Source organism: Psammomys obesus, unplaced genomic scaffold, assembly GCF_907164565.1.
Source record: "Psammomys obesus unplaced genomic scaffold, mPsaObe1.curated_primary_1811, whole genome shotgun sequence".
Lineage (NCBI taxonomy): Eukaryota > Metazoa > Chordata > Mammalia > Rodentia > Muridae > Psammomys > Psammomys obesus.
In genome coordinates, this window is record NW_026585895.1 from 30,955,729 (window position 1) to 30,983,649 (window position 27,921).

At 40.4% G+C, this 27,921-nt stretch overlaps 1 protein-coding gene across 4 annotated transcripts; it reads left to right on the forward strand.

Annotated features, from left to right (window-relative positions):
• The first annotated feature begins 129 nt into the window (after window positions 1-129).
• On the forward strand, window positions 130-27,921 carry Nmi (N-myc and STAT interactor). 4 transcript variants are annotated; one of them, XM_055600795.1, is made up of 10 exons: window positions 130-426; window positions 1,389-1,415; window positions 7,972-8,075; window positions 11,012-11,101; window positions 11,895-11,990; window positions 14,916-15,078; window positions 17,342-17,448; window positions 17,539-17,725; window positions 26,439-26,545; window positions 27,646-27,921. In XM_055600795.1, exons 4-10 carry the CDS (start codon window positions 11,018-11,020, stop codon window positions 27,823-27,825), a joined length of 924 nt encoding a protein of 307 aa, XP_055456770.1. In that variant the 5' UTR covers window positions 130-426; window positions 1,389-1,415; window positions 7,972-8,075; window positions 11,012-11,017; the 3' UTR covers window positions 27,826-27,921. The 4 variants fall into 4 exon arrangements, with proteins under 4 accessions (XP_055456770.1, XP_055456771.1, XP_055456768.1 ...); XM_055600793.1 differs by lacking the exon at window positions 7,972-8,075 and having other exon boundaries at window positions 131-426; XM_055600794.1 differs by lacking the exons at window positions 130-426; window positions 7,972-8,075 and adding an exon at window positions 563-745.

Here is a 27,921-nt window from a genome sequence, read left to right on the forward strand (position 1 = left end):
GAACAGAAGAAAACTTTTTGAAGAGTCATTAAAAACCAACCCAGGAAACAGCTTTCCCGGTTTATGGTCCATCCTGTGCTGGCGTCAAACTTTATAACCGTCTAGGAAATTTCGGTGGGAGTTAGGATTTGGATAATAGAGAGTTCTGCCTCGACTTCCGTTTTTATCCAGCTTTACACGGAACAGTGCGTTCCATGTAATGCACACATAAAAATAAACTTTTCAAAGCATTTAGCTCTTCAATTTACCGCCGCCTACACAGAAACATCAGCAAAGGCGCCCCGGACGAAGTCCGCAGGACACGAAACAGAAGCATCCGGTTTTCAAAATAACCGAAAGCGAAAGCCTTGCCCGTCACCAAGCGCTGCCCTCCGCAGAGGCTTTGGAGTTGGAGTTCGGTTTTAAGGCGCCCGCTTCCGGGAGCAGGTGAGTGCGGTTCCCAGCGGACGGTCCGGGTCCGGCCACCCGCGGTCAGGGATGCTCCACCCTGCTGGGGGGTGGGGGTGGGGGGCGGCCCCATCCAGCCCCGCTTCTCAGGTCTCAGGGCCCCCCACGCGCTGCCTGGGGACTCCAGCCCCGGCGCTGCGGCCCTGCGGTGCTCCGCCTGCCTGGGAAAAGGAAACTTACTGTCATTGATTGGGACGGCTCCAGAATGTTCTTAGTAAAATGAATTTCTCAAGAAGACGGTTCGTTTTTCCTTGGCAGCCGCTGAGTTCTGTAGTCACGCCTTACTTTTTCAGTATATGTAAGATTTTTTTTTTTAATTTTGTTTTGGAAGCAGATGTTGAAAGGAGAATATTTAATAAGAGTTATAGGAGGCCACTGGAATGGGCTAAGAGGATTCGTGTACCGGAGGCACCGTGCTAACTTGTGTGCCCCTGAAGGGAACTTTTCTTGTGCCCTGTCCAACTAGGAGGGAAAGCAGCGGGTTCCACTGAGCAATGAAATCACCTCTGCTCTAATCCCCACAAGAAGCGCTTGGACATTCACCAACCAGCCAGTTTCTCTGTTTTAGTTTCCCTGGTCCTGACTTGCAAAGAAAGTAACTTTGAATCAATCAGATGACTTTTTGCTTTTTCAGCTTTCTTTACTGTCTCGACAAAACAAACCAACAAAAACAAAACTGTTGAGACAGTCGCTTTCTGTTTACATTGTGCTGGCCTTAAACTCTTGTTCCTCATGTTGAGGACCTGTGCCACCACACCCAGGTAGACCACTTAACTGTATTTTATTCATTAAAATGTCCTTTGATTGAAACATTGTAAAAGAAATACAATCAGGATTGTATTTTAATGGTTAAAATTGTATCCATCATTTGACACATTTCTCTGCTATAATGTATACAACATGTCTACAGTATGCTTTCTTTCTTTTTTCTGTTCTGCCAGGCACTGTGTGTGGCTCACCCTGGTGACGTAAGTATAGTCAGGAAAATGAAATGATGGGTGTGTTGGTTTGTTTGTTTACCGTAGTAATAAGTTGGGTGTCCTTGGTGGCTTCTACACACACGTGCTTGCGTGCACACACTTTTCATTTAAAAATATTTATTTTTAGAATAATTTTAAAACTAGATTTGCTTATAGTTGTGTGTGTGTGTGTGTGTGTGTGTGTGCGTGTGTGCGCGCGTGCAGTTGTAGAGGTCTGCAGGTCCTGCCCGGTAAAGCAAAGGAGCTGTCAAAGCTGTCTCCTGTTCTGGAAGCTCTTCGGATGAACGCCCTTCGGACTCTGGACTCTGCCCTTTTCCCTTGGCTTATTCCTTCTCCCATCTTCAAAGTTAGCATCAGCATCGCTTCTCTGATCAGGTTTCTGCCTCATATCTCAGTCTGACTCTTGCGTTGTCCCCTCTTTTCCTCAAAAGGACCTTCTGGATTTTGTTGTTTTCTCCCACACTGCAGGATGATCTCCGTATTTTATTTGTTTTTGTGTCTGTATGTATGTGTGTAGATACCCAAGCGTGCACCTGTGAAGGACAGAGGTGGAAATCTGCTGTTATCTTCTATATTGCTCTACCTTAATTTCTGGGTTAGGGTCTCTCAATGGAGCTCACTGATTGGCCGGACTGGCTGAGCAGTGACAGGATGCCATCACAGCTTTCTGTGTGTGTGTGTGGGGGGGGGCAAGATGGGCAGTACCGGTGCTTACCCAGCAAGCACTCTAGCCCTGAGCCACCTCTCCAGACCCTTTACCCCTGTATTTCCCAGACAGAGGATCAGCGTCCTGAATTCAGTTTGCAGCCTTACAGCTTCTCTGCAGTGTAAGCTAACATTTTCACCAGTTCTTGGGACTAGGACATGGACATGTTTGAGGGGATCAGTTTTCTGCTTGCTGTAAGATTGCTTGAAAGGGAAGAATTACAGACATTCCACCCAGTGAGGAAGGGAAAATATTCAATGGTAAATATGATGAAAACATCCTGGGGCTGCTATGCCACAGACCACTTACAGCAAGAGCTTTCAAGAATATCGGTGTTCTAACAACAATCTTTAAAATCAATTATAATGTTGAAATTTCTCTTTTAAGAAATGTAACAAAGAATTCATATATATATATATGAATATATATATAATGTCCTGGGCAGAAAAAAAACACACATACTGTGACATGCAGAGTTCTAGGTTGCGTAGGTTTTGGGATGGATCTAAGAAGAGTGCCCATGGACCCAGTCTTCAAATATTTATTGAAATATTTGAAAATGACACATATCATTAAAGCGCCTCATAAAGCGCCTCATAATAAAGAAGAGGAACTAATGTCCTCTGGAGAGGCCAGAAAAGGCCTCAGGAACCTTGTGGAGGGTTGCCATGAACCTTGCAGAACCAAAGAATTGCGTTTGGTGGAGGTTGAGGCAGCGAAGGACCCTTCAAAAGATCTTTAAACCAAGTTAAGGGCCTGATTAAATAAGGCTGAGGGTTAAGTTGTGGTTAGACTGTTAGATCTTTGAATGCATATAGGTGTGTGTGTATTTTTAAACAATCTATCTCAAATTAATAGAAACATTGCCACTAGTATGAAATGACCTTCTTTCTCTCTGGATTATTTGAGAGTAAAATTTCAACCTAATGACCTATCACCCTGGAATACTTGAGTGGCTATTTCTCACTAAAAGGGTGATGGGTAGGAGTTCCTATTTTACCTACACAGTCTGAAAGAATCAAGAAATTAATCGTGCTATTCATTACCTTCTAATGACTTTATCATTTGTCCCAATATGAGCAGCATAGATTGCATTTAGTTGTATTTCTGCAGTTTTCTTCAATCTGGAAATTTCCCCATCGTTTTTGGAAAAATAAATCTACTTAAGGAAAAAAAAAAAAAAAAAAGCAAACAGGCAAACTGTAGCATGGGCTGTGCCTGACTTTGTCTGTTGCCTCCTCTTGCTTGTGTTTCAGTTTGTGCGTCTTTGCTCAGGACATTCTATCAGCCTATTTCAGCCTATCCAGTCAAGTGCAACCAAATTTTGATCTAGCCTTTCATTTGTTTTGATTATCTCATTCTGGCCACTTACGCCAGGTTTCTCCACTGTGAAATTACTCTTCTTTAAAAATTATTTTGAATGAGCTTTCGGTTCACATACAAGGAAACAATTTTACTGTGACATCTTCACAGTGTTACTGTACTTTATTCTTAGTTGCTCTCTCACTGCTTTTTCCTCATTCCCCTCTTGCTGATTTCCCCCTTTTCCAAATGCTCCCTCTTTCTATTTTCATGATATATATGTATATACGTTCTTTCTATATATACACATATTCGATTGCTCTCTTCTTGCTCTTTTATCTGCCCTCTCTTTAGGCCACTTCCTTCTCTCTCGAAATCCTTTGTTAATTTTTAAAAAATCATCTCATGTATATAGATATTTTGTTTGCATGTATGTCTGAGTACCACACAGATGCCTGGTGGTGCCTTTTGCTGGGAAATTAACATGGATCCTCCAGAAAAGCGGCCAGTGCTCTTACCCTCTGAGTCATGTCTCCAGCCCTGCTGATTTTTTTTTTTGTCACCCACACACATACTCACACCTACCCACACATTTTTTTTGTTTGATTTGTATTTGAAAAGTAAAGTTAATGTATAAAGTCATGATTTCATCATGGCATTTTCATACATATATGTTCTTATTGTTTCTTCTCCTTTTTAAAAATGTATTATTTATTTATACAATATTCTGCCTGTATGTGTGTCTGCACACCAGAAGAGGGCACCAGATCTCATTATAGATGGTTGTGAGCTACCATATGGTTGACTGGGAATAGAACTCAGGACCTTTGAAGAGCAGCCAGTGTTCTTAACCTCTGAGTCATCCCTCCAGCCCTCTTATAGTTTTTCCTTATCCCCCTCTTTCTTTGCTCTCTCCCATATCCTGTACCAACTTTAGGTGTTCCCTTCTTTCCTGGTTTTGCCTTTCACCTCACATGTATTCCATTACCCCCCTTCCCTGCCCTTCTCCCATTAAGCCATTTACACTTCTCTTTCTATAACACACACACACACACACACACACACACACATACACACACACACACAATCTGATCCTGCATATAAGAGGACACATGCAGTATTTGTCTTCATTTTCCTATAAAAGCCATAATTTTATTTGTAGCTATATACAATTCCATTGTGTCAATACCACATTTTCTTTATCCTTTCATTTTTGATGGCTATCTAGTTTGGACCCATACCCTGACTACTGTAATAATGTAGCAGTATCTGGGTGTTAAGATATCAGATACCTCAGAGCTTTTGGGCGTGTACCCTGGAGAGGCATTTCTGGATCATGTGGTAGTTTTATCTATCTATCTATCTATCTATCTATCTATCTATCTATCTATCTATCTATCTATCTAACATCCACACTGATTCATTGCTAAAGTTCCTTCTCAGGAGAGAGAAAAGCAATTTCTACCTCTTCGAAGGTCCCAGCCACAAATCTAGCAACTATTGTGCCCAAGTAACAGTGGAGAACCATTGGCCTTCCTTACAGAGCATAGGGTGTGAGGTTGTGGGTACCCTTCCCCAGCAGGCCACACCTGAAAAGCCTTTACCCAGAAGGGATGAGGGCTTCGCCATAGTCTCATAGAAGGAGCTAACTCCTCCCATATAGTCTAGGCTCTCCCCGAGGCCACATGTAATTAAGGGAGATAATTAATTACCTACAACAGGTGGTAGGGAGTGTCTGGACACTCAGGTGAGGGGTTTTGAGGCCTCCCTACCCCCCCACCCCCAAGCGCCGTGAGGGCTGGCAGGAGCAAGCAAGCCCAGCTAGGATGAACTTCCGCCAGTGGCCATGCCGGAGACTGCAGTCTGCAGTCGATTCCAGGGAGGACGGTCACCTACAGCAGGATTTCCAAAGTGACAGCCCGAGTTTCAGTCCTGTCCAGTTTCTCTCTTCTGCCATGCCATTGTCAGCATTTGGGTGAGAAGCAATGCAGAGCACGTAAAATTGCATTCTTCTGATCTTTAAGGATATTGAACACCTTTTCAATTAGTTTTTGGCCACTTATATTTCTTCCTTTGAAAACGGCCTGTTCTATTCATTAGCCCATTGATTGGTTGGATAATTTGGGCTTTCGGTATGTAATGTTTGCAAATTTTTATGCATTCTAGATTACTAATCTCCTTTCTAAGGTGTAGCTGCCGAAGAGACTTTTCTGTTTGTTAGGCTGTCTCTTCTCACTGGTAGTTGTTTACTTTGGAGTGCAGGAGCTTTTTAATTTTATGCAAATGCATCCTATCTGTAAATTCTTGGGAATATTTCTGCTATTGGAATCCATTATAGACAGCCCCCCCCCCATATTTTCATTAACATTTTTCCTTTGAGACAAAGTCTCATATAGCTAGACTTACCTTGAACTTGGTATGGATGTAGCTGAGGCTGACCTTAAGCTCTTTATCTTCCTAACTCCAGCATTGTATCAGAGCATTTTGCATAAGTTTTCCTCTAGCAGTTTCAAATCTTACATTAAGGCCTTTGATCTGTTTGGGGTTGATTTTTGTGTGGGTGACACATAAAGACCTAATTTCATCCATGAGGACATCCAGTTTTCCAAGCATCATTTGTGGAAGAAGCTCTTTAAAAAAAATTTTTTTTGAAATGTATATTTTTGACAACTTTGTCAAAGACTACTTGGCTGTAGCTGTTGTGGGATTAGTTTTGAGTCAACACCATACTATTTTTGTTACTTTAGCTTTGTACTATAGTTTGAGATCAGATACTGTGATGCCTCCTGTATTTTCCTTTTTTGCATTGGTTATATGGGGCTTTTGATGCTTGCATGAACATTAAAACTTTTGCTTTGTTTTCATTCTGTGAAGAATGTCAGTTGAATTTTGGTGAAAATTTGCATTAATATTGGGGATAGCCTAATCATTTTTGCAATATTATCGCTGCTAATCTATGAGCATGAGATAGCTTTCCATATTCAAATCTCTTAATCATCTGTTTATTTGGTGTTTCAAAGTTTTCATTGTCCTTAATTAAATTTATTCCTAGCTTTTTTTTTTAAACTGTGTTGTTTATTTTTTAAAGTATTTTTTAATTTTAATTTTTATTAGTTACATTTTATTCACTTTGTATCCCCCCCATAAACCCCTCTCTCCTCCCCTCCCAATCCCACCTTCCCTCCCCCTTCTCCACGCATGCCCCTCCCCAAATCCACTGACTGGGGAGGTCTTCCTCTGTGGCCTGGTAAGGCTGCTCCCACTGTCATCAAAACAAAATGAATGCCTACAGATTGGGAAAGAATCTTCACTAACCCTCTATCTGACAGAGGGCTAATATCCAGTATATATAAAGAACTAAAGAAGTTGAAAAGCAACTAATCAAGTAATCCAATTAAAAAACGGGGAATACAATGCAGTCACTTTTGATGAGAACTGATAGACTAAGATCAGAAAGGAGAGGAGAACCTCCCCTATCAGTGGACTTGGGGAGTGGCATGCATGCAGAAAGGGGAGGGAGGGTGGGATCAGGAGGGGAGGAGGGAGGGGCTTATGGGGGGATACAAAATGAATAAAGTGTAATTAATAAAAAATAAAAAAAAACGAGGAATAGAGTTAAACAGAGAATTCTCGATAGAGGAATATCGAATAGCAGAGAAACACTTAAAGAAATGTTCAACAGTCACTAGCCATTAGGGAAATACAAGTCAAAACAACCCTGAGATTTCACTTTACACCCATCAGAATGGCCCAGATCAAAAACTCAAGTGACAACACATGCTGGAGAGGTTGTGGAGAAAGGGGAACCCTCCTCCATTGCTGGTGGGAATGTAAACTTGTACAACCACTCTGGAAATCAATCTGGTGCTTTCTCAGACAACTAGGAATAGCGCTTCCTCAAGATCCAGCCACACCACTCCTAAGTATTTTTTAACTGCTGTGAATGCTTGCCTGCCCTTCCTTCCTTTCTCCCCTTCTTCGATTCTGGTTTTCTTTCTTTCTTAATTCTTTCTTCACCAGTTTTTCATTGGTGTATAAAGAGCTGAATTTTTAAAATATTTACTTTTTAAGGTAGAGTCTTAGTGTGTAGCCCTGGCTTGCCTAGAACCCACTACATGGAGCAGGCTGGTGTCTGACTCAGAGATCCTCCTTACCTCTCTTTCTTGAGCGCTGGGATTAAAGGTGTGTACCATCCGGCCTGGCAAGCTACTAATGTTTATATCCTGATGTTTGCTAAAATTACTTATCAAAGCTGTGGTTCCCAACCTTCCCAAAGCTGCAAACCCTTGATACAGTTCCTCATGTTGTAGGGACCCTCCCAAACATAACATTGTTTTGTTGCTACTTTGTAACTGTAATTTTGCTACTGTTCTGAATTGAAAATATTTGATATTCACATCCCAGAGGTTGAGAAGTGCTGTATCAGATGGTAGAGTTTTCTGGTGGAGTCTTTTGCAGAATCAAGTCATGTGTGATAACACTATTTTGGCTTCTTTCTTTCATATCTGCATCCTTTTTGTCTTTCTTATGTTCCAGCACTGCACTAAATAGGAATGGAAGGAGTGGACATTCTCGTTTTGTTCCAGAGTTTTGAGACAACACATCCAGTTCTTCTCCATTTGATACAATGTTAGCTGTAGGTTCGTTGCATTTAACTTGTATATGGGGAGACATTTTTTTTTTTTTTTTTTTTTTATTTCACTCCTGGATTCCTCAGACCTTTATGCTGAAAGTGTGAACTTTGTTGCGAGGTTTTCAGTATTGATTTAGATGACCGTGATCTACTTACATGCTGTATCGCATATCGCATTCACTGGTTTGTGTTTACCGAACTACTAAGACTAACTTGTCATGATATGTGATCTTAACATTCTTGAATTCGGTTTGCAAGGACTTTGTGGAGAATTCTTGCTTGTGTGTTCACCAGGGAGGTTGGTCTATAGATTTCTTTCTTTTATTTGCTCTGTGCTCCAATCCAGTTTTGGTGGTGCTGGATGATGCTGGCTTTGTACAGTGAGTTGGCAATTTCTTTCTTATTCTGTAGGACAGTTTTGGGGAAATCCCTGTTTGCAACCTCCATGTATCAACTTTGCTTGTTCAGTTTCCTGTATGGGTCCTTGAGCACTGGGAGATGCTTCATTTGGATCTTTTTTTTTTTTTTTTCCCTGTCATATTTTTAAAGGTGCCTTTAAATTGTCTGTTGCCTCAAGATATTCCAGATTTACCTTGTGTATTTCCTGTCCCATACTCATCGCCTCTTGGTTCTCTCTCTCTCCTTTTTGGTGTTTTTGAGACAGGGTTTCTCAATGGAGCTTTGGCTGTCCTAGAACTCACTCTGTAGATCAAGGTTGGCCTCGAAGTCAGAATCTGCTGCCTCTGCCTCCAGAATACTGGTATTAAAGGTGTGTACCACCACCACCTGGCGCTTTTTGGTTCTTTTTATTGGAGAAGAGTATTAGAAACTACTGGATGTGCCATGATCTCTTGTTTTTTGTTTTGTTCCCCACCCCCGACATCCCTGTATTCGAATTGGGAAAACTAAGGCATGGCTAATTTTCTCTTAGTTTTTATTTTAGTTTAAAAATAGATTTTTCTGTCTCCTCCTTCTCCTTCTTCTTCTCCTTCTCCTTCTTTTTCTCCTTCTTCTTCAGACAAGGTTTCTCCATGTAGCCTTGGCTGTCCTGGACATACTTTGTAGACCAGGCTGGCCTTGAACTCACAAAGAACTGCCTGCCTCTGCCTCCCGGAGAGTGTTGGGATTAAAGGCATATGTCACCACTCCCAGTGATTTTTCCGTTTCTTTTACAAGAATGTGGAGAATTTAACCACTCAGTCTTTGAAAAGTATATTGCTTCCAGGTTTTTACTGTGCATCTGAAACTATTTTGATCTGGGATCTTCCCTTTTAATTAACTTAATGTGCAGGCAGGTCTTCTTCATCTTTTGTGTTTCATTTGACTCCTTTTGCCAGACAGGTGAACTTTGTAAGCCTTCCTTTAACGTTCTTTCAAGCATTCCTGTAAACATTCCTTCATGAGTGAATAAACATATAGATGTTTAGAACTACAAGAGAGACCACTTATACTGAAATGCTGATGCCAGAATCCTTAAGCAATCATTTAATTTATTTTTTATTACATGTTCTTATTTCTTTTGTGTGGTGTGTGGTGTGGTATGGTGGTGGTGGTGGTGGTGGTGTGTGTGTGTGTGTTGTGCATGTGTAGGCACCACAGGGGGTTCCAGAGATGGAACTCAGGTTGTCTGGCTTGGTCGAAAGTGTCTATCCTCTAAGCCACCTCAGCATATGTGTAATGACATAAGCTGCTGAAACCCTTGTGCTGCGTGCTGATGACTCTGTCAAAGGTGGTGTGTGGGTATTGTGGTAGTTAATGTGTTTTTCTCATTAAGGAGAAAAGTTCATCTAGGGATTTATTAAAAGTGAGGGACTTTTTTTTTTTTTCCAATCCAGGTTTACTGACCCAGGGGGAGAGTTGGTGGGAAGCCAAGTGAAGCTGCCTGTAGATAAAATGCACATCAGAAGATTCTGCTATTTTTACTTTTGGAAGCAGAATAAGGCGAATTAAGTATTTAACCAAGAAGTTTGGATGATCAAAATGGCAGTCTTTGAAACTTTATGATTGGGATGCGAATTTCAAGGACTGTTAACACCCATTCTTTTATTTTTCCTTTTTTAATATAATTTTTTATTTATTATAATTTATTCACTTTGTATCCCAGCTGTAGCCTCACCCCCATTGTTTTTTTTTTTTCTGTGTATCCTTGAGTTGAAGACAAAGTTCATTTATTTATTTTTTTAACCTTTAAAACATATATTAGTGTCAGGTTCAAAGGAAACTCCAATTGTCCAAACTCCAAAAGGAAGTCCAAATATCCAGATGTGAGTGCAGCGTGGACTATAGAAGGATTGCTTGCTGTTAGACAAAAGTCAGCATTCCTTAGCCTGTCCTGTCTGCCAAAGGAGTCATTTACTCCCCTTACCTCGGGCAAAAGGGATGGCTCTCCAATTGCCATATACCTATGGCACCTGTCAGCATATCAAGGTCCATGCAGACCTCCAGGCTCCCTTAGTCCCTACTCACAAAGCCCCCCCACCCCCACCCAGTCTCCTGGCCCTTCTCTCCCTGAAGCTACTCACCCTCCTTACCACCCTTGCTATTCTCACTAAGTTTTCTCTATGATCATCTTGCTATTCTCACTATGCTTTTTAAATTCGCTGTCCCCTGCTCTCTCACAGATAGCCCTGGCAATGTCCAGTCTGCTGACTCTGTTCAGTCTACTTTTTTCTCTCTCTGCTTTGGACTCTTCCCAGTGCCTCTAGATATTTTCTCTCTCTTATTCACAACAAAAAAACGTTGATCATACGATGGAGTGGTCATGTCAGCAGCGCCTTTACTCTGCTCCCTCCTATACAATTAGAGATGTGAAGGTGTTCAAATTACAGGTGACATTTGTCAAGACTTTGATGACAGGGGAAAAGACACTTTTTCCCCCATGTTATTTCTTTTTTCTTGCATTTGTGTAGTATGCTATTTTAAAAGCCCTCCCTTTTTTATTAGAGAATCATGGATGATGATAAAGGCAACACAAAGCAAGCGTGGAGAGAGTGCTCACAAGAGAAAGACACTATGACATGTGAACAACACAAGGTAAAAAGGGAAATTAGTAGGTGCTTTTAAGAATGATTTGTGTCTGTTCGTTTTTAAGTAAGGTGCGCTTTGTCTTTGGCAGCAGAAGGCTATTGTTACATTTACTGTATTGGGAAAGCTTTACACTGAGAGTTGTTCCTCTATCTTTTCTTACAAAATTAAGTGTTTTTTCACCTCCTTCTTTTCTGGGTTTATGCCAGGAAGTGGAGTGTGAGCAATTACCTAATGAGACCCAAGTGGGAACAGAGGCCTAGGCTCTCAGACCTGTTAACAAAGCTTATGTTTGGCTTGTCAAAGCAGCTGGCTTCTATCCGAATCATTGCTGATAAACAAACAAACAAACACCAAAATAAATAAATAAATACTTCCTCCAAACAAAAATAATACAAATGACAAAACAAAAACAAAACAAAAAAAAAAAAAAAACAAAACAAATCCTTTTGCCTCAGTATAATGTGCCATGAGTAGAGTACGAATAAAAGTCATCTAAGGCCAGAAGGCCTGACTCTCATTCCTTGCCTTAATTATAAAAATTTCTGTGTCTAATACGGAAGACTATCAGTTTCTTTGCTCGTATAATAGAGCTAAAAAACTTGGTAAGAATAGAAGAACCATTGGGTGATGGAATAAGATGGTAAGCAAATGCACCACTAATTGGGGCACATTTATTCTGAGAGTGTCCTAAGGATGCCTACGTTTAGGGTTGGGGGATTTCCATCATTAATTAATTTAGAAAAAGGAGCTCAAACGTTTAATTTTTTTCAATTAATTTGATTTTTTTTTTTTTTTTTAGGGATTAATTCATGAAATTATGGGGGAAAACAAAGAGCTAGAGGAGATGATCAGAAAACTTGAAGCTGAATTACACGAGGATGCCAGAGAGTTCCAAGTACTGTGGTTATTTTATATATATATTTTAATGGACATGTACTTTTCAGAAAAAGTGATTTAGTTATACAGGATTCACTTTAAAACATATTAGCCACACAACACCAATATTTGTATTTGTTTTTAAGACCAACCCTGGCTGGCCTTGAACTCATTCTGTAGACCGTGCTGGCCTCAAGCTTACAGAGATGACCTGTTTCTGCTTTTTGTGTACTGGAATAAAGGGGTGCATCATCATGCCTGGCTCGGACCACTGTACGGAATAGCCCCAAATGAAGAGTAGCATGAACTAGTAATTTACTGTATAGGCGTGCAATTAAATTCTACACCACAATGAGAATGAACAATTGTATACAACATGGATGACTGTAATAAACATGACATCAATACATGAGAGGCAAAAAAGGGCATACTATGTGCTCCCATTTAAATAAAGCATGTTCTGATTAATACAGTGGTCACTGTAGAGGCAGTGGAGACCCTTGGGAAACCAGGAGGACTCCGGTGGTTTTATTTATTGTCTGCATATTAGCTTCATATGATCTCTTCACGGGTTATACTTGTGATGTGTATTTTTTCTTGCTACCTATGGTCAATATGATAAAACTTTAAAAAATGAATAAAATTAGTTTTAAAGAATTAATTGAAGTTACTTATAAATAATTATATTAATATAATTATAGATAACAAAATCAATATTTTATCAATAGTAATATGAATAGTATACTTAATAATATGTTATCTTATATTATGAATTAAAAAAACAGAGCCTTGCTTTTTGCAGATTACTTTTGGACTAAACATTTAGTCTTCTCACTGATTGCGCTTATGTCGTCATCTAAAGTGCTTGAGTAATTTAAATGAATTTCACAGTTTGGCACAGTCTGGACAGAGGGACACAGCTTTAATCCTAGTACGCAGGAGACTGAGTTAGGGGGATTCCTGTGGGAGGCTAGCCTGGTCTCAACAGCAAGCTCCAGGCCAGCCAGGGATGTACCATAAGACCTTGTCTCAGAGCAAACAAGTCAGGCATGCATATATTAATCTGTATCATTTAAAGTCTCTCCTAAATTTTCCTGCATTTGAATTGTCTAACAAGTTTTTACCCTTGCTTCTTCTTGACAAGCCAGGTTGTTGCAGCATGAAACTCTTACTAGTTTTGTTTCAGGGAGATAGGATGTCCTGTAGTGATGAGATGGGTCAGGAGGCACAAGACTGTTAGGATTTGGTTACTTGTCTGGCTCCAGCTGGATCAAAAGGCCTTGGGAAACCTGCCAGACTAGTGGGCCCACTTTACAGAAGACCCAAAGTGGGGTACAGTTTTGGCTTTCTCTAACCCTGGAAAATGCTTGGCATCAGGAGGTGTGAATATTGTGTGTTTCCACTTGATTGGAAAACACTCCGCCTTTCTGCAGGTTTGCAAGATTGTTTTGACTTTAGCCTACTGTAACTGGAACCCTACTGATTCCTTGTGAAGGTGCCATAAGTGTGAAGGATCATCCACAGATCCACTGAGCACGTGCAGGTTCTTTCTGATAACACATTTTTTTTCAGTGTGTAAAATAACCAAACATTTATGCACAGTTATACATTTGTTGATATCTATGATTTTTAAACAGGTAAGTATAACTACCCACTTTTCTTTTGTCAGCTACAATTCCTTTTGACAGTGTTTGCTTCAGGATTAAAGAGTTGTTGGGTAGATTAGATATGGTGACTTGCCCATATCAGCAATCTTAGCACCGAGGAGGCTGAGGTTAGGAGAATCCTGAGCTCAAGGACAGCTTGGGCTACATACATCCTGCCCTCTCCCCAACCCCCTAAAAAAAAAAAAAAAAAAAAAAAAACCCAAAAAAAATTCTTGGGAGATTTGGGGAAAGTTGGAATTAAATTTTGGCAATTTTCACATCATATAGTTCATGAGTCTTTCAAAAAATGAAGTTATCTGAGTTTGCCATAAAAAAAAAATTACCCGTAGTATAGAGTCCTTGGTCCTAAATGGAACATCTATCTTACCTGCTCCAGGCTCAAGGAACATTGTTAAAGAAAGAGTGGGAAAAAAATGTAAGAGCCAGAGGATGGGATATAAACCGTCAAAAGATGTCTTCTGGACATGACATGGCCATCATGAACTTGACGTGGCTATCTTCACAAGACTGGGTAGTCAACATTTCACTACGTATAGGGCCTGAAAGCAAACCGTCTGATAATGGTTGGCGGGGAAGGGTGTACCATTTTCCTCAGTGGTGTAGCCACTGATAAACTGCTTTGTTCCGGTAAATGGCCTCCGACCCCTGCTCACGCAAGAAACTAATCAGACTCAGGGATCACCACAAGATGTGAAGGAAGAAGACTTGCTGGATTGAGGAAAAGATTTCATCAGTAGGGGGAAGTGAAATGAGAAAGGGGAGTGGGTGAAAAATACTAAAATTAATTGCATGCATGCATTCATGGAACTGAACGAATGAAAAAAGACCCACCGTATACACAGTTTCAAACTTCGCTCACGTGTCCTGCCTCCTGGCCATGGAGCCAAACGTCATTTTTAACAATTTCCTTCTGAGATTGTGCATTACTGGCATGGTTATTTAAAAAGTACTTGTTTATATAAACTGAGGGGACTTTGGAATTGGACACTGTACAGTATTGATTGGCTTAAACGTTGCTCAGGGAAAGTGAGAGGATTATATGCTTATGATTTCATCTATAAAATGACATTAAAGAATCAGCATTTGATTACCTTACTGAGAAGTTACATGGGAACAAACAATTACTATAGATGTCAAGTAAGGCCACAGTCAATATCCTGTGAAGCTCTAAAGTCAACGGAAAACAAATTATTGGATAACTAGATTGTAGTGTCATTGGGGGGGGGCATAAGTTATCTCTTGTTCTTATTTTAATCAAACACATCTGTTTTAATTAGATTAAAGAGAACATACCAGAAAAAAAGCTTAAATTCACTTCAGTGGAGAGTCCCAAGGATGGCGGCCAGTTCTCAAATAGCTCCTGTTCATTTCAAGTGAGCTCACAAATTACTTATGAGCTACAGAAAGGACAAGCACTCATCACCTTTGACAAGGAAGAAGGTATGGCTGTGTCACTTTTGCAAGCACCTGGGCCTTCAAAGTTTGGCTATCACTTTACAGTGCGTAAAGTGTTTGCTGTGTCTTCTTGTCCCTAGAGTGATGGTGTTCTGAGGCAGATGTGATAGTCACAGTTTACATAGAAGGAGGCCAAACATATTAGACGTGTTGGGTATGTTACCTATCCTATGTAATGAGGAAACATGTATAATATATGTCATTATCATATAATAATGTGGAGTGTTGGCAATGGCGTGTGTGCAGTGATACTAAAGTTTACGTGTTTATCACACATTCAAAAAGTAATGACTCTGGGAATAAAATATAGGAGTCGGGATATCCAGTGTCAGCCTCTTTCTAGTCCATATGCCCCTTAAATGATAATAGGCATATTAGAACATTATAATAATATTATAAAGAAGTAGAACTTGCCAGGCATGGTGGTGCACAGCTTCTATCATAGCAGTAAAAAGGCAGGAGCAGACCTCTCTCTGTGAGTTTGAGGTTAGCCAGGCCAGCCAGGACTACATAGTGAGACCCTATTGCAAATACAAACAAACAAACAAACAAACAAACAAACAAATAAATAAATGAAATTTGAAAGTACCATAATGGCAGACTCTGTACTTCCTCTGGATGTTCCTTGAGACATCTCACTTCATCCTTGTACAATTCTATAATTCTATAGAACCACAAAAATAAGGATTATATGTACTTGATTAGAAAGAAAACAGATTCTGGGGATGTTTAAGCGATTTAGTAAATCAGTTAGCTGTTGGTAAGACTGAGCCCAGGGATGAGAGGTTTGGATGGGACCTGATGCTGGCCAAATTCAAAGAAGTATGGGCCTCTTCAAGGCTTGCCCCTTCTCATGAGAAGGCTTTGGCTCTGAGTGCCAGCGTTGTCTTCTCGTGAAGGCCTGGTCTTAGTTCTTTGTAAGCCTCAGATTTTGATGACAGGCTTTGTGATATCCTGACTTCACGAGCTGTTGGTGTATGAAACGAAATGTGTATTGCACACAGCCAACACACAGGTGTTGGCTTGTCATTGTTGCTGTGTGTGAGGGTTTTCCGGATAAGGAAACGGAAGCCCGTAGAAGAGCTTCCATTGCTGAACTCCAGAGCTGAGAGGTTATCCTAAGTGCCTGCTCACTTTCTACTGGGCTGACATTCCTGAGGGCAGGCCACTAATATTCTGCTACCTCAGAGCTCCAGGATGGGCCCGCCTGGTCTCCAGGGTCCTTTCAGGATTAGATTATTTGTATCTGTGATTTAAACCTGTGTCTTCTGGCATCTGGCCCATCACACTGGCCTGGAAATAAATGTTAAATGGAAGCATACAGAGAAGGTCGTGACAAGCAGAGATGAGGCCTCCATCCACAGGGTAATTTTGTTTCCCTGGGAACCACCGTTGAGGGGAAGCTTTGCTGGGGATGGGCAGTGACTGGGATGTTACTAGCGGATAGAAGGGAGGATGTGGAAGCAGGTTTCTGCATGGCAGTCCTGGGGCTTGCTGGGAGTGTAAGTCACTTTAGGAGCAGCCTTGATGCTGCTTGCTCCATGCATGTGGTCCTGAAGTCCCCATGCCAGGAGCAGCTCTGGGGGAACAGAGGCAAACAGGAGTGGCTCTGACAGTAATAGTCACTAAAGTTGGGATATAAGTGGCCCCTCTCTGCTGAGCCAGATCACCAGATGTTAGGGGGTTGGGGCTAACGAGAGGATCATCTGAGAATTACCTCAGTGATGTTTTCTGTTATTGTCATCTGTTGCCATTAGCAAAACAAAACAAAACATCTAAATTCTAGAGTCATATCGTGGTAGGGTGAGCCTGAATTCCCACCCAACAACGCCCTTCCCTCCAGCTTCGTTTCTCCCTCAGCCTATGGTGTGCTCCCTGGTTGTCATAAACACACACAACGTTTACAAGAAAGGAAGCAGACGTCTCTCATCGTCTTGATGAATTGGTGTAAGAGGCTCCACATGTCAACAGCTGGAGTGTCATAAAAAGCTACAGCACACAATTAAGAATAAACACCTACCCATGTACATTTTAAGCGAGTGTGGCACTCTTAGACCCTCTACCGGTTTTATTGTAGTCATGTTACAGAGCCCCTCAAAAGAACACACACAGACACACACACACACACACACACAGATAAATGTAATACAAACAAAATAGAAGGATATGAAAAAGACAATAACTTATCCTTGAATAGAAAGCATAAAGTTTTCTCAGGGTACCGTGAATGTCTACTGCTATGTTTCAGTTGCACAGAATGTGATAATGATGGGGAAGCATGTCGTGCAGATGGAAGGTACCGCTGTGGAGGTCACCGCCCATCCAGTCCCACTCGATACAGGGGTCAGATTCCAGGTGAGACAGCCAGGAAAGCCTTGGCCGTTCCGTTGGACACAGGCATTTTTTTTCCTCACCTGTCCTTGTGACTATGAAATGCTCTTCCAGATTCGTGTAGACATTTCTAAAATGAAGATCAGTGTTACGGGAATTCCCAGTGAACTGTCTGAGGAGCAGACGAGGGACAAACTGGAGCTGAGCTTCTGTAAGTCCAGGAACGGAGGTGGAGAAGTGGAAAGTGTGCACTATGACAAGAGGTCCGGAAGTGCTGTCATCACGTTTGTGGAAGCTGGAGGTACCCAAACAGCCCACCATCGCACTATTCCTGCCTGTTTGTATATTTGGAATGTATTAGCATGATTAGGGGGAGTTTTCTTTTTTTGAACACTATTGACATTTTTATTTTCGTAGAATTCTTTCTTTCTTTAACACGCACAAGTATGTGTATAGGCCCTTGTGTGCATGTCGTGGCACTAGTGTGGAGGTCAGAGGACAGCTTGCACTAGTTGGTTCTTTCACTCCAGCACAAGGATATTGGGAATTGAACTCAGGTTGTTGGTTTTGGCAGCAAGAACCTTTACCTGTTGAGCCATTTTGCTCAGCTGGGGTTTTCTTACTCTTATTTAAAAAAAAAAAAAAAAGATTTCCTCAGTGTCTGTCATTATGTCCCCCCTTTTCGCTTCTGATCTTGCTGATATGGATAGTTTCTCTCTGCCTTTTAGTTAGTTTGGCTAAGGGTTTGTCTATCTTGTTGATTTTCTCAAAGAACCAGCTGTTGGTTTCATTGATTCTTTGAATTGTTTTCTTTGTTTCTAATTTATTGAATTCATCTCTGAGTTTGATTATTTCCAATGGTCTAGTCCTCTTGGGTGTGTCTGCTTCTTTTTTTCTAGGGCTTTTAGGTGTACTGTTAAGTTGTTTGTACATGAGATGTCTCAAACTTCTTTCTGAAGGTACTTACTGCTATGAACTTCTCTCTTAATACTGCTTTCATTGTGACCCATAAAGACTCTATCCAGCAGGGTATTCAAAGCAGATGCTGAGACTCATAGCCAAATTTTGGGCAGAATACAGGGAATCTTATGAAAGAATGGGGAGATAGAAAGAACTGGAGGGGACAAGAACTCCACAAGGAGAACAACAGAACCAAACAAAAACAAAAACAAAAACAAAAACAAAAACAAAACAAAAAAACTGGCACAGGGGTCTTTTCTGAGAGTTATACTTCAAGGACCATGCATGGAGATAACCTTGAATCCCTGCACAGATGTAGCCCATGGCAGCTCAATATCCAAGTGGGTTTCCTAGTAAGAGGAACAGGGACTGTCTCTGACATGAACTCAGTGACTGGCTCTTTGATCACTTCCCCCTGAGGGGGGAGTTGGGGGGGGCAGCCTTACCAGGCCACAGAGGAAGACAATGCAGCCAATCCTGATGATAGGCTAGGATCAAATGGAAAGGAAGGAGTACCTTCCCTATCAGTGGACTGGGGGAAGGGCATGGGAGGAGAAGAGGGAGGGAGGGCAGGATTGGGAGGAGACAAAGGAGGGGGCTGCAGCTGGGATACAAAGTGAATGAATTGTAATAAATAAGAATTAATTAAAAAAAGAAACAGAATTCAGGAAACAATTTCCTAAACGCTCCTGAGCATGTCACAATTACAAATAGCAATTAAATGAATTGTAGTAGAGCTCACATGTGGGGCAGTACAGTGGATGTCTGCATTATCTTTTTTTTAATCATCACAATTTATTCTTACCATAACTGACATAGGTGACACATTCAGGTCACTAATAGGAGGCAGAGGTCTAGAGAAGACAACTAACATCTCTAAAATCACACAGTGGGTGTGCAATAGAGTAATTTTTTTTTTCTGATTCTTGGTATATACCTCTGCTATTCTCATCAGTATAGTTATAGGGCTTTTCCTGAGTTTACAAGTAATGGAAATCCTGCTCTGCCATTAAAACATGGACTGATTAGACTTTTTTCAAGAAAGTAAATTTTTTTATTAAATAACTTTTATTCTTTTCTCATACATTACTTCCTGACCTCAGTTTCTCCTCTCTCCACTCTTGCCAGTCTCTCTCCCAACCACTCCTTTCCCCTAGATCAACTCCTCCTCTGGTTCCCTTAAAAAATAAAAAGAGCTGGCCTTCCAGGTATATCCACTGAACAACATGGCCTAATAAGATACAATAATACTGGGCACAAATTGTCATATCACATCTGGGCTTGGAATTGGCCAATAGGATGGAAAGGGTCCCAAGAGCAGGCAAAAGAGTCAGAGATATTCCCCTGCTCCTGTTTTTGGGAGTCCCACAAGGAATTTTCAGAGGATCTATCTCAGACCCATTCAGGGTCTGTGTTTGTTGTTTCCGTTTCTGTGAGCCTATATGAACCCTGCTTAATTGATTCTGTGAGCTGTGTTCTTGAGGTGTCCTTGACCCTTCTGGCTTCTACAATAGTTCCTCCCCTGTCTTCTGTGGGGTTCCCCAGGATCTGCCTATTGTTTAGCTGTGGGTCTCTGCATCTGCTCCCACTGATTGCTGGATGACTCCCTTCTGATGACAATTGGGCTAGGCACTGTTCTGAGTATATCAGAATATCATTAGGAATCATTTCTTTGACTTTTTTTTTTTTTCCAGTCATGTTTGGTTCTATCCTAGGTCTCTGAGCTGTTCTGCCTCTGGTTCCTAGTCATCCAGGCAGTGTCAGGCATGATCTTCTCCTCATGGTGTGGGCCACAGCTTGGACCAGTCAGGGGTTGGCCATTCCAACAAGTACTGTTCCATCTTTGCCCCAGCCTGTCTTACAGGCAGGACAGTTTATAGATGGAAGGTTTTGTGGCTGGGTTGATGTCCCAGTCCCACTGCTAGGAACCGTGCCTGGTTATAAAAGATGACCAGATTAGGCTCTGTATCCCCCATTTCTGGGAGTCTTCACTGGGGTCACGCTCAGAGATTCCAGTGAGTTTCTGCTGCACTAGGTTTTTACATCGCCTCCCAAATGTCCCTATTCCAGTCATTATTTCCAGTACATTTCCTACTCCCAGGGAAATCCATACATCCTCCCTTGAGCCCTCTTGTTTCTTAGCCTCTTTGGGTCTGCAGGTTGTAGCATGATTGTCCTTTACTTAATAGCTAATATCCACTCATACATGAGTACATATCATCTTTGTCTTTCTGGGTCTGGATTACCTCACTCAGGAAGATTTTTTTTTTCTAGTTCTATCCATTTGCCTGCAAATTCACGATGTCATTCTCTTGAGAAGTCTGTTTAGATCAATTTCCCATTTTTTAATTGGGTTATTTGGTTTGTTGATAGCTAGTTTCTTGAGCTCTTTTTATATTTTGGATATTAGTCCTCTGTTGGATATAGGGTTGGTGAAGATCTTTTCCCAATATTTAAGCTGATATTTTGTTCTATTGACAGTATCTTTTGCCTTACAGAAGTTTTTCACTTTTATGAGGTCCCATTTATTGATTGTTGTTTAGTGCCTGTGCTATTGACATTTTGTCAGGATGTGTCTCCTGTACCAACGAGTTCAAGGCCATTCCCCACTTTCTCTTCTGTTAGGTTCAGTGTATCCGGTTTTATGTTGAGGTCTTAGACTTGAGTTTTGTGTAGGTGATAGATATGGGTCTATTAGCATCCTTCTGTATACTCACATTCAGTTAGACCAGCACTATTTGCTAAAGATGCTTTCTTTTTTTTCCATTGTGTGCTTCTGGCTTTTTTTTTTTTTTTTTTTTTATCAAAAATCAGGTGCCATATGTAGTTCTACTTTTGGCTACTTTATTGAGTTCTTTTTTCCTACCTTCCTACACCACCCCTATCCATTACAACCCTCCAACACTAGATAGGAGAGAAAGAAGGTTAGAGGGATAAGGGGTGCTGATATTGTTAGACTACTTCCTCCTGGATAGGGGCATCAGATTCACTGGGGTGAGCTTGATCTTCATCATCTGGATATTTCTAACCAGCAATCAAGAAGTAACCAGCAACAGAAGCAAATAGCAAACAGCCACAGCAGCAGGCGCAGCAGGGGCAGCAATGGCAACAGTAGCTGCCCTGCCTTTTCAAGCTTTAGCATCTTTATACCCTCTGAAAAGTCCCTAGAATTCCAAATGTAAACTCTCCTCGCTGGCAAAATCATGCCCTGCTAGAGCACTAGGCAAATCATAGTCAGCTGCTGTGGACATTCTGATGGAGCCTCACATCCCACACCTGGGATTAAATAAAAAACATATTCACATAACATGTCTGTGTTAAACCAAAAACAAAGAAACAAAGAAATAAAAATTATCACTACATTCCCCCCTTTCTGTTTTAAGCCATTAATTGTACTGTGTTTAGTGAGAAATTATAAACACAGACATTTTCAATGAACTAAATGCTTTTTTGGATCAGTGGTCAAGGTTTTCAGGAGACCTCTCCTCCCTAATTCTACTCTTTATATTAGTTTTGATGCTAGCCACAGTTTTTCATTCCCATGGAAACATAAACAAAACCATGTTCCCAATGCAAAACTATACCATTCTGATATTAGCACATCCTTATAATATAGGTTGATTTAATTACACAGGGTTTTTATTTTTTATAATGCAGTGTCTTTTGGCTGCTATTTTTCCTTTTTATTACCATTCAGAAAATCTTAAGTTAATAAAGTATTACTTAGCCTATCCCTGGAGGTCTTTGCTCTTCCTTTTTGTTTTGTAAGCATTACTTTTAAAGTATAACTAGATCTTTTTTCAATATGTGGGAATATCCTATTATTATTATTATTATTATTATTATTATTATTCTATAAACTGAAGACTCTTGCTTTTAGGACATTTTTTTGTTAATTTCTCTTGAATAGTTAGTACAAGCTCTTTGCCATTCTTCATTGATTACCCTTGATGACATAATCTCAGCATTAATGTAAGGTACTACAATTTCACCTGGGTCTGTTCCTGACAATTTGTGTAGTCTTATTCTACCTTTTATGATTAAATCAGAAACCCTTTCTATGTAAGTCTTTAATTTATTTACTTGATTTGTGTGCTAAGAAAGTCCATTCCATAATGCTATCTTCTCTTTGTATAATGAGCCCTGTAGGAAAATAAGTTGAAAGCAAAATAACCAAAATACAATCTAGTTTAGGATCTATTGAATCCACTGCATCTCACAGCCTCTCTTCTACCAGAGTTAACTGTCTCTCTGCTTCAGCTGTTAGACATCTTAGACTGTTTAAATCTGAATCTTCCTTTAATGTTTAAAACAAATTACTTAACTCATGAGTGATTAATCTAATAATAGACCATAGCCAATCAATATCATCCATTAATTTTTGAAACTCATAAGGAGTTTGCAACTGGTCTCTTTGGATATGGATCTTTTGTGGTTGAATTTTTTTGTGACTTATTTTAAAACCCAAATAGATAATAAAATCTTTTCTCTGTATTTTTTTTTCAGGAGCATGCTGTAACTCCCAGCATGGCAGAATTTTTTGTTTCTTTAAACATTTTCTGTAAAGTATTTGCATCAGAATCAACCAACAAAATATCATCCATGTAATAACAAATAATAGATTGAAGAAATTTCCTAAAATTATTTTTAGCAGTTGTACAAAATAGTAACATAAAGTCAGACTATTTAACAGTTCCTATAAAAGAACTTTTCAATGATATCTTTTTACTGGTCCACCATTATTATAAGTAGCTCCCAAGAAAGCAAACCTTTTCCTATCCTGCTCATAGAAGGGGATTATGAAAAATCAATCTTTTAAAATCAATTACAATCATAGGCCATGACTTAAGTAACAAAAAAAGTGAAGGAATTCCAGGCTGTAACAGACCCATTGGTTGAATTACTCTATTCAATCTTAAGTCTGTTAACATCCTCCATTTTCCTGTTTTATTTCTTTGTCTTTTAATAACAAATGGTAGACTGGCTGGTAGACTGTTCTATATGTTGAGCTTCCAGCTGCTCTTGTACCAGCTGCACAAGTGCCTGCAATTTTTTCTTAAAGTCAATTGCTCAACTCGACCATTGTAGGGGTTGGGCCATTGGTGTTTCAGCAGTGGCCCCTCTTATGAATTTGGAAATTCAATCCCTGGGGTATCCTATGTTTAGACAATTGGCACACCCTGAAGTTGTTTTTGATGATGTATAGCAATACCTTTCCCAGGATCATCTACCATTTCACCCTTCACTGAACTGTCTGGAATTGCAGGACTATGAATCTGAGTGCCCCTTTGTTGTAAAAGATCACTTCACCATAAATTTATGGGTATCTCAGCCACATAAGGTCTTAACTATCCTGTTTGACCTTCTGGTCCCAACACTAAGCCATTGAATACTTTTGTTTTATTTGAAATAATTTTCCAGTTCCTAAAAACTTTGTATAAACCTTTTAAAATGGCAATTCTGAATTCCAAGATTTTTGGGAAATGATAGTCACGTCATCTCTTGTATCCACAAAACCTTCTATTTTAACACCATTTAGTTGCAATTTAATTTTGGCTTCTGATCATTAACCACTGTTTGTCAGAACACACATTTTTCAGTACTTCCAAACCTTCCTGTTCTTTCTACTGGAGTAGCTTTTCCTTTACTGTAGGGAAACAACTGAGCAATCCTATCACTTGCATTAATTTGCATTTCTCTTTTTTTTTTTTAACATAGGTCATAATTTTAATTTCTCCTTCTTCTATTTCTATTATTCTTAGATTTTTTTTTTTCATAGTGTCCCAGATTTCCCAGATGTTTTGTGTCAGGAATTTTTCAGATTTAACATTTTTTTGACAGATGTATCAATTTCTCCTATTGTATCTTCAATGCCTGAGATTCCCTCTTCCATTCTTGTATTTTGTTGGTGATGCTTGTGTATGTAGTTTATGTTCACTTACCTAGATTTTTCTTCTCCACGATTCCCTCAGTTTGTGTTTTCTTTATTGCTTCTATTTCCATTTTATCTGTAACAGTTTTATTCATTTCCTTCACCTGTTTGTTTGTTTTTTTTTTTCTTTGCTTTCTTTAAGGGATTTATCCATTTCCTCCAATTGTTTGTGTTTTTCTGGATTTTGTTTTTGTTTGTTTTTCTGGATTTTTAAAAAAGGGGTTTATTCATTTCCTTTTTAAGGATCTCTGTCATCTTCATAAAGTTGGTTTTAAGTTCTTTTTGTATTATGCTTCAGCTGTGTTAGAATATTCAGGGCTTGCTGTAGTAGGATAGCTGGGCTCTGATGGATAGCTCATATCGCCTTGGCTGTTGTTGATTGTGTTTTTATGCTGGCCTCTAGGCATCGGGTTTGTGGATGTAGGTATCAATCTGTGATTTTGTCTTTGTTGGATGGGTGTTTCTTCTCTGGCCTTCTGCCCTGAGTGGCTTGTAGTTCTGGTGGCTTGTAAGTCCTCTGGTTGAGTAGGGTGCCTCTGCTGGGGTTTTGGGTGCTGGCATGGCCTCTGAGGTTCTAGATGTCAATGTGGCCTCTGGTAGAGCAGGGGCCTTCAGCTGGAGTTGTGGGCTGGGATATGGCCATGAAGGGGGTTATTGGGGGAAGGCTGGGTAGGCCTTGTCGAAGTGTTGGAATCTTTTGGAGGTGTCTTGCTTGAGGTTCTTAGTACTAGCATGGCCTCTGGTAGAGCAGGGCAAAAGTCGTATGTGTTTTAAAAAAGAAATTGTAACAGTGAAGTATTGTCTCCTCAAAATTCCCTTTCTTCTGGTGTATAAGTAGTTCTGATTAGTAGGGGATATTTTCAGGCCTTTCTCTGGGCACGTGAAAGCCCACCACTGCGCATTTTTGACCTGTGTCTTTGAGTAATGCTTATGAACTCATTATGGGTGTGTCATAGTGAGAAGCCTAAAGTTTAGGTGTCTTCAGGGCAGGCTTAAATATTGCCTTTGAAATGAAGAGAAACTTAGTGGAATTTTCCTAGTCAAGGATCCAGATTTAGGTTTTCCAGTTCTGTAAGTGTAATTTCTCTGATTGATGCTATTTGCTCCTTGTATTTAGAAACATCCAGGAGTAACTCCGCTATACATCACATTGCAGTTTGACACTCTGTTAGCTTGGAAACACGTTTATTCTCTCCTCTGGGGAGTCCTTCCTAGAGGTGGTGTCCAGACAAATGTTACAGTTTTGGGTAATTCTAGAAGAGTATAAAGTTTTCTGAAGGTAGATACACTTGGTCGCTTCATAAACAGTGTCTTATGGCCTTACCGTAACCAGGTAGGTGCTGTGACTACTTGCCTTTCTCAGGAAAGGACTCAGAATCAAGTCAAGTGAGACAGCCAAAGTCACACAGGTCATAACCAGTGCAAGTGGGTCTGAGGCAGGCCTATTGAGGCTCTTTCCTCTCTGCTCTCTGCTCTCTCCTCTTCTCTTGCCTCCACCTACCACTTGAAACCCTTCAATTGTAGTGTTTACAGACTGCAAGATGGCTCAGCTGATGAGTGTCTCCTGTCAGGCCTGTCAACCTGTGATCAGTTCTGGAACCAACATGGTAGATAGAGATAACCATCTCCCACTTCTCTGACTTCATGTACATGGTGACATGCACACAAAGTTAATCGAAGAAATGTGTACGAGCTAGTGGCGTTCAGTAAAGGTGTTCACAATATTGTGCCACCAACACCGCTATCGGAGTGTTTTATCACTTGAAGAAGAAACTCCACCGATTAAATGATAATTCCTGTCGACTTCCTCTTTCAGTCCTTGGGATCCTCTGGTCTTTTGCGTCTACAAAAATGTTACATGTGGATTCATGGAACATTTATTCCTTTCATAGTTGACTGTTCAAGGCAGAAGATTCAGCTTCCTTGCTGGGTAGTCTTGTATTTTATTTTATTTTTTCAAAATCATTACTGTGAAGTCTTCAAAATGGATTGTAGAGTTTCATAGAACTTAGCTGTTCATTTCACTGTTATTCTGATAGCACCACATTGGAGGGAAGTTTTAATTATGGTTCAAAATGTTTATGATATTAAAGAAAAACACTTTTTTGTTGTTTACTTTCAGTTGCTGACAAGATTTTGAAAAAGAAAGACTATCCTCTTTACATGAATCAAAAGTGCTATAGGGTTCCTGTTTCTTCGTATACAGAGAGACGCTTGGAAAAGTACCAGGTAAAGACCTCTCTCTTCTTTCCACTTGTCAGCGCAGTGCTCCACCCTACCCCACAGTGACCACGGAATGAACTGTGTGGGATATGCATCTTATCCCTGAAGGCTATCAAAACAGTTTCTTCACTTCAGTTTTGCTTGGTGGTTGCAGAATGGGTTTGTATTTTTAAACAACATATTAACGCAAAGCTGTGCCTTATTTTCAAAACTGATGCTAGGCCTGGTGATGCATTTTTAGAATCCCAGCTATTCAGGAGCCGGAGTCAAGAGGATCTCTAGTTCAATGCCTACTTGGACTAAAGAATTCAAAGATAACCCCAGGCAACCTTAGGCTCCTGTCTCAAAATAAGAAGTTAAAAAAAAAAAAAAGGCATGGGGGAGGGGTTTGGCCTATAGCTTAGCAGTAGAGGACCCTTCTAACACATACAAGCGTCTAAAGTCTATCCCAGTATGCAGAACAACAATGACCCCTTCCCCAATTACTCAGATGATAAAACTCATCCTTCTTTTGAAAACAGAGACTTACTAGGCAATATTTTTTCCATGTGTCTGTCAATCCCTGGGCTTCAGACAGTATTTTGTTTAACGTCACTTACTCTCTTTCATTCTAAACCTGCTCACATTTCCTATTCCTCCTCAGATATTGAATGGCAGTTCTACTTTGTCTACATGCCTTCCGAAAACTACAACACACACGCACACACACACACGCACACACACACACATTTGGGGGAGTACCGAACACTGAATCCAGGCCTTCATGTAAGCACTTCGAGTAACCACTCTACGGTTGAGCTTCCCCTTCACTTACGTTTTTTTTTTTTTTGAGTCAGGGCTGCCATGTAACTTAACCTCAAACTCACCGTCCTGCTGCCAACGTGTCCCTTAGTCTATATCTTTTACATCCATCCAGCCTTCATCTGGTCCAGTCACACCTCTGACTGCCCACAGACTGTTCTTTCTGTCCTTGGAGCTGCCCACCCCCTTTATTTCCATAATGCCACACAGTCCTCTTTCTCAAATTCGAGTCTCCCTCTGGCCTTCTCTTTCAGCTCTTATAATAATTTGTCTCCTTCAGAAGCTGATTATTTTTCCCCCCTTAGCTGTTTTCAGCTGTATCCAAGAAGACAGTGCTCCTGACTGGTTTAGAAGGCGTTCAGCTAGACGAAGAGATGGTGGAGGATTTACTTGGCATTCACTTCCAACGGAAGAATAATGGAGGTGGAGAAGTAGATGCAGTCAAATGTTCTCTAGATCATTCCTGCATAGCATATTTTCAGTAACATGCCGGAGAAACCATGTGAAAATGATAGCTTTGAGCCCAGAATCTCTGTAAACATTTACAAAATACTATAATCCTTAAAAAACAAAACCTTTAA